Below are 15,214 nucleotides of genomic sequence, written 5' to 3'. Positions count from 1 at the left end.
GCCCTTCCCTTTGAACAGTAATTGTGCACTGACACCCAGTAAGAGACAGCACTATTTCAGTTTCCTCATTTCACTCTCCTTAATGGTTCTGCTAGGGCATTAATATACTAAAGGAGGTGAAACAAGCATGAATTGACAGAACTTCTCTCAGAAGTCACATACTAAAGGAAAATGACAGCTGAAGTGAGTCTCTATCCATGCTTAGACGTTGGAACCTAAACAGCAAAACCCCTGAATCCTTGGGCAGTAGTCTAGGAAGCAGGCTAGACTGCCAGAAAGCTGCTTCACAGATTAGCCAAAGGGAAAAGGGCTCTTTTGCACATTAAAATATATAGCAGAAAATTGGATGCTCAACTGACAGAGCCATTCTATGAGCTCTGGTATGTAGACTTGAGGTGGTAGAATTTGATACTTTATCACTTGCAGCCAGAAATGATGGACTGTGTTCCTGAATGCTCTTCCATGTAAAACACTCACGTCAGAGGAACCAGGGAGCATTCAAAAATACCAAAATTTTACCACCTCTAGGTTTTCAGTACGTATACCATTTGATCTGAAAAGGGATGTTTTCCTTGTTTGTATGAGGTGACATGCCACAAATTAAATTTACAGGCTCCTGGGCACAAAGGCTTAACCATAAGCTAGCTTTCATATGGCGAGAGGAACTATTACGCTAGTTCAGGCTACTTAATAATGCTTCAGAAATATTCATTTAGAAATAATCTTCATAGGTTTTAACTGTTTAGGCCTCATGGTGTATTATGAAGCAAAGCACATTACAACCATGCTCACTAGAAGAATAACATTTAAAGAAGCAACTTGCTCATTATAATGCACAAAAAATCAACTGCTAGGTGTTTTGCTATTGTGAGATTCTCTGAACATCTTACTGAAAATCCGATCTGAAAATCCAATACCAATCGATGAGTAGAATTGCTTGATGATCCTACCATGTTTACCTGCTATGTGTTCCACACTGTGCAATATTCCGATTCATCACAGACATCTCCAAAAGATGACATTGATTCAAAATAACTATGAACAGAAGTTCAGACAACAATAATTTGTTTCTGTTTTCCTAGCGACAGACAAACATTTTGGAGGAGCTGTCTCTATAATGTAGAATGGATGACTAAGGCTGGTGACAGACAATAGATTCTAGGAAAGTCAAAGGAAGGATGCTAGATGCACTTTTTTAATCCCATAGAACAACTATTGCAGATTTTTGAGAATGAAGCATGTTTACCAGAGCTAAGAATAGAATAAATATACATTCTTATACCATGCCACCTTCAACTTTCTTGAAATGGAGAAAAAAACATGTCTCCAGCCATTGTTTCATACACAACAATCACCTTTTTACAGCCACTTCTGCAATGCTACACCCTTTTCTTCCCCTATGTTAAAACTGTGCTAATTTATTCAAGTGCTACAGGCTCTATCATTACAATAAGTATACCTTTAGCCAAAGGTATTTTTCCACTTTACCACATCATCTGAATGTGAAGTCAAAATGTCAACATATGAATTTTTATGTACCACACAACTTCTAAGCCCAATGGGGCATTTTTACTGGGCTTTTGACCTCTCTCCAAACAGAACAGATGTGAATCCTGTGTTGAATTCTCAAGGAATTAAAAAGTCATCAGAAAAAAAGATATGGGAAGAAGCTCATTGAATGGAACAGTAGAACTTCATCTGTTACAACTTACAAGGGTTGCCAAGTGCAGAAAAATGGATAAAACCCAATTCAGTCTTTCATTCTATTTAAAACACAGGCAGGCTGAAAAAAGCATTAGGCATTAAATTTTCACCATCCTCATTTTCTCCCCACCCATCTCACACCCACTATCACATTTTTAATCTATTAATATATTTGCAAAGATTTTAATTTTCAAAAGAGAAATGCTCTGAAGGCAGCCCTGTTTAGGGAAGTTTTTAATATCTGATGAATTATTGTATTTTAATCTTTGTTGGAAGCTGCCCAGAGTGGCTGAGGAAACCCAGCTGGATGGGTGGGGTACAAATAAATTATTATTATTATTATTATTATTATTATTATTATTATTATTATCTGTAACAGGAGTGCACAGGCCATGCTTGTGGGACCTAATTTGGGGGGGGGGGAGCTTGAACCCTGAGATTCACCAACCAGAGCAAGGTACAAAATACCATACAACCACTTGGCTAAGCACATGCTCAGCCCAGGAATTTGTGATCAGTTTCAGAACAAACTCATAAATCCTTCTACACAAAAATCTACTCCTGGTTTCCCCACAAGCCTTTCTTTCAGCAACCAGAGTGGAAGAGAAGAAACCCTTTTGTGTTGCTACTGATGGGCAGGGAGTTGAAAGCCCTTGTCAATCTATTACAAATCACTCAAGAGATCTACTAATAAACTCAAATCCTGCTTCTACTCTACAAGTAATGTGCCCAACTACGGGGTTGTCTTTAAAGATAGCTTGGAAGACTTCAGAACATGTACAATGCAGGTATCCAGTTGCTTGTGGGAGCAGGCAATCAGAGCCACCCCTTTTGTTTAATTTAACATTTATATATCTCTTTATTGTAGTAAAACATCTAAACAGTTTACAATAAATATTTAAATTATCAATAAAAACAGTTAAAATTAATCATTAAAATTAACAGTACAAGAAATGAAAACATGTAAAAAACTACATTTTTGGACAGAATTATAGACTACGTATGATAGAAAAATCTTAACTATAAAGAAGGGAACATCTGGAGCGCCCATTTGGCTTGAGATAAACATTGACATAAAGGAGGCCTGGATATTATGAAGACTTTCATGTAAGTTTCAAGGGCAGGGCCCTGTGTGGTACACTAGCAATGTTCATGGCTGGTTTGCAGTAAGCACCAGACAACTGGATTTGATATAGCCAAGAGAGGCTCCCCTCATTAAAATGACAGGTTTAAAATTTACATGGAAGATGATTAATTATAGGCTGAAGGACGAATTTAAGAAGTACAAATCTGGAGTAGGGGCTGTTTATGATCAGTATATAAAAGCACAGATGGTTTGCATATTTTAAGAAGGCCAACCAAAAACATCAAAAAAGGAAGAGTACAGTACAAGGGTTTAAAAGGAGGCAAAAGGAAGTGCCTTTTGAAACCAATAATACTCTCTGAACAGGAAGCAGATGGGAGTAAAAGAAACCTATGTTGTGCAAATTGCTAAGAAAAAAAAATAGATAAGAAGGACCATACTTCAAAAGATTAGTCTGCATACCAACAGGTTGCATACCCCACTTGCAGTGAGAAGATGGCATCCCACAGCTGAGATCCCTTTTTCCTGCTACTGTATAGTACAGCCTACAGCACACGGTAACACTGCGGCCACAGACAAACGGAGCTACATTAAATGCACGGATGTATTTTTTCAAATAGCAAGTCTACCCAAACAATGTTGTGAAGTCATCTCATTGAACAATGAAGATGAGGCTTGCTTCTGCAAATGGACAGGGCCATGCTTTTGTTATCGTTCCCAAGTAGCGAAAGAATCACTGTTCGGTATGGCAGGAGAGCTATAGCCAGCTGCTTCCCTGCACTCGCCTCTCACACAACTGTAATTTATCTTGCCACAGTGTATCCCCCCCCACACACCGAGGTTTATTGTTGCATTCTAGAACACTGATGCACAAATATTACTCTGAAGCTTAGGGCATGTTTGCATTTACTCTCTTGAAACACGTTACAGGTAGGTAGCCGTGTTGGTCTGAGTCGAAGCAAAATAAAAAAATTCCTTCAGTAGCACCTTAAAGACCAACTAAGTTTATATTTTGGTATGAGCTTTCGTGTGCATGCACACTTCTTCAAACAGTAATGTTAGCAACAAAACACTTAATTTCCATATTGTCTGCACTGTCTGCTCACTGTAGGAGTGAAGTGCAGCTGTCCCTAACCTATAAAAGTTTTTCTCACAAAGCTGCTTCCAGTCAGGTACAAACTCTACAAGAATGGAAGCAGATCCAGCAGCAATCCAGATTCCAGACCTTCCTCTGTGAACACACTCATAGCTCCATGTTCCCTACGTAGCTTTTAAAATTAACTTTTTAGCACCACTTTGCATTGGAGTCACTTCCATGAACCATCCAAGATGAATTCCAAAGGTAGATTGGGACACATTGATTCTAAGAACATAACAAAAACGCTGCTGGATCGGATCAAAGGTTCAGCTACTCCAGCATTTTGTTCTCTCAGTTCCTAACCAGATGCCCTTGGGAAGTCATGGCCAACTGCAGGGCATTATCATCAGTCATCTGTATATGCCTTCCTAGCGACTTACATAAATGAGGTTGTACTTGATGTTATATTAAAATGTTACAGAGATATTCTTCTGAGAAAAGCCAAGCATGAGCATCAAAGTCTGACTAATTCAGAGACAGTAAATCATTAAGCATCTACCTGCTAGTCTAAGTGTTTACAAGAGCTAATAGGTGCTTGAGCCAAAGAGCATTCATTTCACTGATTTTGTAATATATATGTGTACTTTGCTGGTAGACATTAAAAAATATTATGTATATTAGACATGTCTACCAGTAATATACATGTCTGCCACAAGAGGACAAGAATATCACAGCAAACAATAAATATATATTTGAAGGTTGAGAATCTACAACCTAGGAGATGTACTGTTAAGGCTCTCTATATTCTATATTACTCAACTTTACCTCAAACATTTAAATAGAAAAAAATCATTATTTTCATCAAAGAATATACATGAATAAATATAAAAGAGCTTGCCAATTTTATGATTCTGGTTCCATAAAGCTGGTTGAGATTTGGTGGTTTTTTTAAAAAATGAAATTTCAAATTTTAAATATATTTATTGTGCAATAACTGGGCTTTGCAGTATTGGTGCATTTTCCAAAATCCCATTTGATATTCTCCTGAGTCAAGCATGATTTTTTTTTGGGGGGGGGGAACACTTCCCTTTACTCTATGGAGCAGGGACCTCAAAATTGTGTGGGACAGTATTCTGCCACCCAGCTGCTGCCAGTCTCCATAGCCCCCAGAGGTGGAGAGCGACTGGTGACAAAGCTCTGTGGAACACCTCTCCTCTTGCCAAGTCAGTGAAAGGTGCTTTGCTGCTGAGCAGGAAGGCAGTTTCAGGAAGTAAGCCCACCCCTACCCCCCGGCAGCCCCTCATGCTCCCTCCATCATGGGGGTGGCAGGGGGCATTTTGCTTCTAGTGCTGAAACATTTTGGGCTGCCCCCAGCTCTAAGGTTCTAGGTGGAACTAAATTCTGCTCTATAATGATGACATTAAAGGCAGGTATTGTCATGGAAGCAATATGCTTTTGTGAGCAAGCCTCAAACCCCACATTATTTAAGGTTAGTCACTAGGGCTTTGTACCCACAACCATGAATCAGAATTTGTATCAATATGCTGAAACCCAACACTTTTAAAATCTAGTGGCCTGATAATTATCTGGCAGCAGGAACATGTTAATGGAGAAGTGAATCATTCAGGGGTAAATGGTGTCCCTTCCACTGCTGAATCTAAACTGTCTGCCAAAGAAAGGAATTCATATATTTCAAAGCTGGCGTAGGTGCATACTAAAGGTAATCTCCTTTTAAGTAATTAAATCACATGCAGCATTTTAAGGTTATTAAATATTTAAAGCAAAAAATCCTGTTGTACAAGAACTTAAAGGTTTTATGAGTGCAAAACCTGACAAATTTATCTTTAGGTTTTAGTGTCACAGTTGCTTTCTAGCCACACTTCTTGCCTTGCTAGTGTGTTCAAGTCTATTAAACTGACTCATAACTTTTGGAGTAGGAGTAATGTTGAAACAAGTATTTTCAAGGGCAGCTCCCCAAGTACTAATTAATACATGCGAGCAAGAAGAACGAGGATTAAATAGTGACTATACTAGCAGGAAATCATTTCATGGGTCCATCTGTAATGAAAGAAAAAGTCTACCAACTTTTACCAACCTCATGCTCTCCAGATGTGTTTGCTCCATTAAGGACAAACCAAATGTCACTGAAAGCAAATTCTGCCCCATCACCAATATCCAAAGAAACAAACTATAGGCAGATGCATCTACAATTGACTCTGCCTTGGATGAGATAGTGAGCAGGCACTCCAACTGGATGTGTCCCTCCAGCTCCACCAAACGCATAACTTTTGGTGTGAACCAAGTAGTCCATACAAAGGCCCATACACAGCTACTGATCTGGTTAGACCAGTGGTTTTCAACCAGTGTACCGTGGCACCCTGGGGTGCCTTGAATGATAGCTGGGGTGCTGCAGGCAACACTGGCCTCTGTCCCTCTTTCCTTCCCTCCCTGTTCTGATGCCCTCTCGTGTCTCTGCCTCCCAAAGGTGTGCACAGCTGTTTGCTGCAGCAGTCGTGGCTACAAGCTCCCCCAGTGATTGTTATTTCCATGGCTGGCCAGGAGCTTCTGGTTGCCAGGAGCTGAGGTAGCCTCAGAGTACTTTGGGATAGGAAAAAAAGCTATCAGTCGAAGAAAGTTGCCCCAAGAGCATCTGAATGGGACTTATATTGAGGCACATGACAGCTCCTTCGCAATGGTACCAAGGTGTACCTTTAAAGCAGCAAGAAAATTACATAAAGAAACAATCATTTTAAAAACCTGAGGCACATTATTCTGCTGACAACACCCCATCACAGAATTCTGACACCCTCCAGGGAGTCTATGAAAGGTAACAAAAAGCAGAACATTCATATCTTAACATGTCCAATTTTGTAATTTGGAAAAAGAAAGCTTTCTGAAAAGCAGGGAAAGATAATCATTATCTCAGGAACAAACACAGCAGTTGTTTAGCATTAATTGGTTCAATACAAATGCAGCCAACAGAAGGGGAGTAAAAGGGGTAGGTTCTGGTGCCCTCCATCTAGTGCTCATAGATCACGGCTGCAATTATCCTCTTAAAGGGGTTTCAGAAGCCAAATATCATTATTTCAAGTTAACTGAAATTTTCTCTTATGATTAATAAAGTGAACTGGATATCAGCTTTGTGCTGCAAATCATCTACATGAAACATCAATTCCATGCACCCTGTAGAGGTCTGCAAATTGAAGCCATTGAAAAAGTTACTAATATTGGCAATTGCCATCCTTATGCAGCATTTGGATGAAAGGCAAACTTTTGTCTTCTTGTTTCTTTCTTCTTTCTACTAACAGAAAGCACTTTTGTTCCTTGGCTTAAAAAAAATAAATCTAGGGAAAGTCAACTATAATATAATATTATTGTAATTGGAGTAGAGCAGAGATGGGAAACCTGTGATTCCCCAGATGTTTTTGGAGTCCATCTCCCCACAGGCCCTGCTAGCATGTCCAGTGACCAGGGGTGATGGGAGTTACAGTCCAAAAACATATGGTGAGCCATAGGCTCCCCAACCCTGGACTACTGCTAATGACTCCTGCTTACAGGATTCCCTGCTTTTGTTGTTGTTGTTTAGTCGTTTAGTCGTGTCCGACTCTTCGTGACCCCATGGACCATAGCACGCCAGGCACTCCTGTCTTGCACTGCCTCCCGCAGTTTGGTCAAACTCATGTTCGTAGCTTCGAGAACACTGTCCAACCATCTCGTCCTCTGTCGTCCCCTTCTCCTAGTGCCCTCAATCTTTCCCAACATCAGGGTCTTTTCTAGGGAGTCTTCTCTTCTCATGAGGTGGCCAAAGTATTGGAGCCTCAGCTTCACAATCTGTCCTTCCAGGGAGCACTCAGGGCTGATTTCCTTAAGAATGGATAGGTTTGATCTTCTTGCAGTCCATGGGACTCTCAAGAGTCTCCTCCAGCACCACAATTCAAAAGCATCAATTCTTCGGCGATCAGCCTTCTTCATGGTCCAGCTCTCACTTCCATACATCACTACTGGGAAAACCATAGCTTTAACTATACGGACCTTTGATTCCCTGCTTACCCTGTCCTTAAATAAAAGGAAGAATTAAAGAGGTGCAGCTTTTCTTATCCTTGTAAGGAGAAGAGGATGCTTTTAGAGTTCTCCCTTCCTCAGAGCTATTAACAGTGTAGAAGCTTTGCTGCTCTCCCTTGCATCTAGTCAATGGCTTGGTTCGTATGTCACAAACCACAACTGAGCTAATCCATGATTTAAAGGTGAATGAATATGCTGTTGCACAGTGCTACAGAACTGTAGGTGCTTTGCTCATCCCCTGCTCCTGCTGCACTGGGTGCTAAATTATGGTCTGGCTTAGTGTTTTATTCAAACCAGAGTTATGGCTTGTTCCTCTCCCAACATACCCTGAGCTATAACCAAGGTTTGCAACCATAGTAGCAGGAGGAGCAAGGGAGAAGTGAAGTGCCTGTGATTTCAGCAGTGTGAGCCAGAAGGCTGCACAATTCACCTTCAAACTATGGTTTAATTATGTTTAAAGTAGCATGTGGAAAGGCTGGTACATAATTATATATAATATCTGACAGTTCTTTAAAAACAAAATTTTTGTCTCATTTGATAGTCAAGTAACTAACTGAAACCCTTTTCATGCAGTTTTTAACCTGACAACAAAACTTAAAAGTAAAACGAAACCTATATTACTCTTACGGTTATTATTATTAATTTATTTATTCCCCGCCTCAAGGCAGCTTACAGATAAAAACAAGAACTGCTAAAAACATGGGGAAAATCAATAATTAAAATACTATTAAACATAGAATTAAAATTATATACATATATAAAATCTGTTTAAAACATACCAATAATTACAATAAAAGGCCTATTGGAATAAGGAAGTGTTCACAGTCAGCAGAAGGACAGCAAGGAGGGAGCCAGTCTAACTTTTCTAAGAAAACACTTTTCTGAAGAAGTGTGCATGCACACGAAAGCTCATACCAAAATATAAACTTAGTTGGTCTTTAAGGTGCTACTGAAGGAATTTTTTTATTTTTCTAAGAAAGTTGCAGTGATTCATGCTTACTAATAAGAGTTGGGCCCCTGTTGGAGACAGTATCTCTTTCTAAATAATAATAATAATAATAATAATATACTAGATGCTAGGAGTCACAAATGGGAGTGCGCTGCTTTTTTCTGGTCATTTTTTCATGCTTCCCATCAGCATCTGATTGGCCACTGTGATAACAAGGTGCTAGGTTAGGTGGGCTTTTAGTCTGATCCAGCAAAGCTGCTCTTATGTGGTCTGTTGCAAATGAATGCATGCCTCCCTCCCCTCTTATCTTATGGCTTTCACTTCCAATATTCTACTAACAAAAATTACTTATTTCATCAGAACTTGGGGGAACGCTGGTCAGTTCAAACCATGGTTTGTTAATAAATTAGGATCATAAACACTGTTTCATCCTATGAGTTCAAATGCAATGAGGAATTCTGGCCATTTAAAAACTGGAAGTGAAAGCTTCCAATCACTTCCTCACAGCCATGTCAGAGGGGAGAACATGAGCCCAAGATTCACTGCTGCCCATGCAAGCAAAGTTAAACCATGGTTTAGCATTGTGTGAGAAAAGGGGAGCTATCCAGCTTCCTATCTCATATTTGAACAGGAGCACCTGCCTGCATCAAGAATGTAATGAATGATAGTGCACCAGAACAACACAACACATGAACTTCAGGACATGGGAAGTCACTCAAAAGATATATAATTTGGCATTGAATATTTGGCTTTTTTCATTGTATCATAATTTGGAATGTTTTAATGTGGTTTTAACTGGATTGTTAAAATGGAAAATTTAATGAATATTGTTTTTTCTAAAACAACAACAACAACACAACAACAACACATGCTTTCTGATGCTGCATTGGATTAGATGTTAATGATGGTATATGTATCCTGGGCTCTTTTGTGCAGGCGCAACAAGTCTTCTGATTTACATGGATTAAGCACCAACTGGCCAATGCCAGTTGAAGCACACAAGGGGTAGTGAAGTGCAAGTTCTCACTGAGAAACGGACTGCACTCTGATGAATGCAGATAAATTGCCCTGTGGTTTTAGGCATGGGCGCAGCTAGCAGTTAAAATTTCAAGTACTATGAAAAAGCCAAACGCAGAAAAGGCATTGCAAAGGGAAACAGAGAAGAAATTTGACAGTGGGCCAGTTATATTACACAACTAGTGTTGTTCAGCCCGTTTAGAAAACGGGCGCTAGAGGATATGTGAGAGGGAGCACTCTCTCTTTCTCTCTTTCTCTCTCTCTCGCGCGCGCTCTGCCGCGGGGCGCGCCAGGAACGCAAGTAAACAAACTCGCTATCCCGTCGTGCCCTGCAGCTGAGCACAGAGAGGGAGGGAAGGCCGTGGCCTCACCGCTCCTCTTACGGGCTCCTCCGTCGAGCGCGCGAGGGGAAGGCGCGAGGGGAGGCGGAGTCCGGCGCCTGGGCCTAGCCGCCTCCCTCAGCCATAGTGCGCTTCGTCGCGGGCTTCGCCTACGATGACGACGGGGAAAGCCTGGCCGCCGGAGCCGCAGCAGCAGGAGCCGGAGCCCGGGGACTGGGAGGGTTCGGCGGGGGTGACCGGCTGCCCCGTCAGCAGGAGCGCCACTACCAGCTCAAACGGGAGGCGACAGGAAGGAGACCTGTCCTCGCTGGACGCACACACGTGCGCGCTTCCCCTCCCCGCCAACGCTCAGTCCAGCCAGGAGCGGCGGTTGGCAGCTGCAGGGAAACGGTAGGTGGGGGGGGAGAGCGCGCGTGTGTGTGCGACCAGTCTCTGCTGTCCAATCCCTGTGTCTCTGGGGTACATGCGCAGTACCCCAGGGACACACGGGACAACTTGGATGCAGGGACAACTTGGACTTTATTATATAGGATTATTCTTTATCATTATCATCATGAGACACACATACAGTAGTAAGAGCCCTAGTCTATCCTACTTTGTAATCCATGTCACCTTTTTCACCCTTTATGCTATGGGTAATCTATTTCTCTACTTAGCATCCAATTTCAGAAGGTTTTCTATTTCATTTCCCTGTGTCTGAAATGGGGAATAATAGACAATCGTAGGAGTTCCTAAAGTGACAGAATGGGAAGGTGCAGTTTTACTAAGTAGCCATTGGGATCTTCCATGAGATCTCAAAGAAAGATGCTATACATTTCAGCAACTACCGTATTTGTGGAGATTTGCGAGATGCAATTATACCTGCACCAACTATTCGCCTAATTAAACTGAAGGCCTTAGAAAGCATCAATGAGTTCAAGCAGATCAAAAAACAAACCCTAATCACGCAAGGCGTTTGCAACTCTTTATTGAACACAGTACGGTGGCCTTGGCTGAGGAGCTTCACTGACCTGGGATACAGCTCTGAATAGGAAAAGAAAATTATTTGCTGGGCCATCTTAGTCGTTCTCCTTCTGCACTAAAATAAGCAAGTTAGTGGTAATTGGTAAGCATAAAAACCCTGAGAGGCTCCGTGATTGAGAAAGTGATAAACAAAGATAATCTATCAAATTTAACAGAAGGCACATTACCAGTGGAGAAAGAGAACCGTCTCACTACATGATGATTTGTCCTTGTTCGGTTTCCCTAATAAGTATCTCACTGCAAGCAGAGATTTGAAATATTCAGTAGTTACACCCTACAGTGCTTGATTAAGAAGAGGCTGTGTGTATATGAGTGCATTATATATCAAAGGTACCACATGCACTCGTACATTTTTCTGAAATAAAACCTGTCTCGGAGCCTCTTGAGCACAGGAAATGATAATATTACAGCAGGTGTAAATATATTAGTTATAGGATTCATCATAGCAACAAATTAAAGGTATTTCCATTACTAAATTAGGATCCATAGTGGAGTTTTTATCTCAAAGGTTTTAAGAAACACATCCAAGCAACTGCAGCGCACTTTACAGTTCTGAATTAGGACAACTCATCTCAAAATTCATTGTCATGTTCATGCCAGACAGTTAAACCATATGTCTTCCCTCAAATAATTATGGGAACTGTAGTTTACCCCTCACTGAGGATCATTCCCAGAAACGTTAAGCAACAGTTCCTATGATTCTTTGGGGGAAGCTATGTGCTTTAAACATGTGGTGTAGAGTGACACTGAAGACCATGACACACTTTCCTCAAAATGGTCCTTCCTGCTAGAACTGAGGAAGGACAGAAGAGTGTTATGAGTAAATGTACTGGATAAATAATTTTCAGGGGGAAAGTTGCATACATGACCATCGGCGTGTTTGTGCAATTCAGGGCACTACGGAACTAACATACATGGAACACAGCCAGCAAAACCTTCTGAAGTTATTAAAACTACAAGGCTGTCTTAAGCAAGCATTTGGGCTTAACCAGATTGTGGATTATGCTCTTCATTGTTTCTAAAAGGCAGCGTTAGAATTTCAGCTGCTTGGTAGCATTGCCGTAACATTCATTTAGGAATTTTGAAGTTCAGCATATTTCTACATAAAAGCTAAAGTCATTATACTGAATGTTCAGGACACCAATATGCTCTTCTCAGCTACAGAGTGGCTCATATTGGTACAGAATAGGCTTGTTACCTGCAGTTTCTTATTTTTCTTTCAAACAAACAAAGGCTACACTCTGAAGAGAGCAACCTAGAGGCCACAGGTTGTATCGAGGAGCGCTCTCTAATGTCAGGGAGACAGTTCTGATGTTGGACCTACCTTTCCAACACTGTTGGCTCCCCTGCAGTGCTAGCCCAATCAATATCGTGAGGGCCAAATTGGCAGAGAATTGAGATGCATTTCTGAGTATATCTAAAACTCATCATTTAAATGAACAATGGACCAATATTTCTCAGAATGCACTCATGTCTAGTTTGGTGTAAAAGCACTGAAAAGTTATTACGCTTTCTGCTGCACTCTATGTATTTGCATGATTAGAGGCAATTCAGATAAACACCGACTCACATGGAGCATAGAACATCACAAGGGCATGTTTCTTTTTCTTCAGAGATTCCCTGAAGTCTTCTCCTGCTAGATGGATTACACTTGTTTGCCTTTCTTCCCAAGTTGGTTCAGGTGGAGGAGGTGCCTGTGGACTGAAGATTGAATAAAATAATGTTTTAGCTTTCTATTTTTTACTGGTAAGAATAGACACAAAATGCCAAAGCCTTCTTTGGCAGAACTTTGTCAAATTAAATGTTTTATTTAAAAAGTTAAAGGTAAAGGTATAGGGACCACTGTCTATAAGGTCCAGTCACAGACGACTCTGCGGTTGTGGCGCTCATCTCGCTTTATTGGCCAAGGGAGCCGGCGTACAGCTTAGTCATGTGGCCAGCATGACTAAGCCGCTTCTGGCGAACCAGAGCAGCGCACGGAAACACCGTTTACCTTCCCGCCGGAGTGGTACATATTTATCTACTTGCACTTTGACATGCTTTTGAACTGCTAGGTTGGCAGGAGCAGGGACCGAGCAACGGGAGCTCACCCCGTCGCAGGGATTCAAACCGCCGACCTTCTGATCGGCAAGCCCTAGGCTCTGTGGTTTAACCCACAGCGCCACCCGTGTCCCTATTTAAAAAGTTACCTGTCTCGTTTACTTAGAACTGATTCAGACATCATGATATACCATGATTTATCAGGGTTGAAATGATTGACAGGAAGCCTTGGAATTTGTACTCTCTTTTCCTTTTCCCATTTGGGTGCAAAGGAGAAGATCAGAAGCTTTGCCCTACATTTTCAATCATCATCAGCTTGTCATTTTATCCAAACCCAATAAAAAATTAACTTCAAACTACCTATTATGATTCAAAAAAGCGTAGTTAAGATTAACCACAGCTTGGTGGGTTCAGACACCGTGCTACCATTAGAGCCTGATATCCAGAGTTAAACATGTTTCCTACACCAAGAGCAACTTAGTTCCTTGAAGCCACTGAATTGTAGCTCTGTGACAGATAAGACATCCTGTGGGAACCATGTCTAGTTGGAGAGACTCTCACTATTCACTGTATTAGTATTTAAGGTATGTATAGCTGAAGCGCTTTCATAAAGCCATAGTGAAGCTAAATTAATTAAACTTACTATAATGATCTTTCAAGAACCACAGATAATAAAAGTGCAAAATACTGTTAATTAAAACTCAGATGCTCAAAAAGTAGCGGGTATATGCCTCAAGGCACATGTATCCCAATTATATAGTTTGAAATCCAGCACTGCCAAGTGGTTTTCAAAACACTAAAAGGGGTCTTTTTATGCACCCTTAATGCCAACCTGGCAAATTTAAACTTTTTCCCTACAAACTATTAAGAATTCACACACCCTCTCTCCAAAGGACACTTTTGTATTTTTCCCTGTATGCAGCAGTACATGAGTTTTCAACTCATGAATTTACCATTTGATTCAAAATGATGCAATTTGCCCTTGGCTAATTGGCAGCTTTCATAATGAATAAGCTCTGTAACCATCAACAAGAATGCCACCACCAGTAAGTCCTGCCTCTTGGAATTACACAGTTTTCAATATGCATTTAGCTTAGGCTTAACACATTTTTCTACATCCATCAAAGTGGTGGGCCTTTTAGGGTTTGGGGCAAAATATGTTATTTCCCCGAACAGCAAATATTTATCTAGGTGCAAAACGAAACAAAAAGCACACGCAACAGTGTTTACCTGCTGCTGCCGCCAAACTTTACAAATTCACTTAACAGTCCCTTGTAAAAAAAAAAAAGGAAGACAATTTTTTCCTCTTTGGTAGCTGCACAGTCAAACACAAGGTACTGGGTTGCTTCAAATATAATGTTTCCAGTCTTCCAAACCAGCAGTGTGGAAGCAGCCCTGTAGCCAGTGTAGGACTTTGACCCCAAGTTTTTTTTAATTGTCTAATTTTTGACATGACAGACAATGACAAACTCCATACAAAGGGTGACGTTTTTTGTTTTAAGCATATGAGCGATTTAATAATACGAGCTTCTGAAAAATTATGTTGATAGGCAGGGCAAGCCTCATCTGAAAAGTCCCCAAATGTCTGCTCTCTCAAGAGTTTCACCACAGTTTGAATTGGGACGTTTTAAATAAAAGACTTAAATAGAAAGAGATGGAGCTGCTAAAAACTTCTTTTTAAACATCTTTAAAAACTAGCCATCTGTGGCTAGTTGTTAATCTTGATAAATCTTTGGTGCCTACCACTTACTTTTGGAGCCATTCAACAATTTTACTCTTTGTTCGTAGGTGTGGCAAAGTATATTTCTCTTCTCCATCCTGGAAGTACTTGAGTGTTGGAAATCCTGATATATGAAACCTTTCTGCTACAGCTTTGTTGACAGTAGCATCTACAGCTGCCAGGACACCTGGTCTCT

The 15,214-nt window shown here is 40.8% G+C and overlaps 1 protein-coding gene across 3 annotated transcripts in view; it reads right to left on the bottom strand.

Moving 5' to 3' along the window:
* The window catches only part of PDIA5 (protein disulfide isomerase family A member 5), a 169,522-nt gene that overhangs the window by 24,557 nt on the left and 129,751 nt on the right, over nt 1-15,214 (bottom strand). For all 3 annotated transcript variants that reach the window (XM_035129030.2, XM_060276208.1, XM_035129052.2), the window contains 2 exons: nt 15,049-15,212; nt 12,829-12,959 (listed from right to left, as the gene is read on the bottom strand). In XM_035129030.2, coding sequence (XP_034984921.2) covers nt 12,829-12,959; nt 15,049-15,212 — 295 coding nt within the window. The remainder of the gene's footprint in view (nt 1-12,828; nt 12,960-15,048; nt 15,213-15,214) is intronic.

Source organism: Zootoca vivipara, chromosome 1 (assembly GCF_963506605.1).
Source record: "Zootoca vivipara chromosome 1, rZooViv1.1, whole genome shotgun sequence".
Lineage (NCBI taxonomy): Eukaryota > Metazoa > Chordata > Lepidosauria > Squamata > Lacertidae > Zootoca > Zootoca vivipara.
Note: the sequence above shows the minus strand (reverse complement) of the source record. Positions and strands in the feature narration are given on the sequence as shown.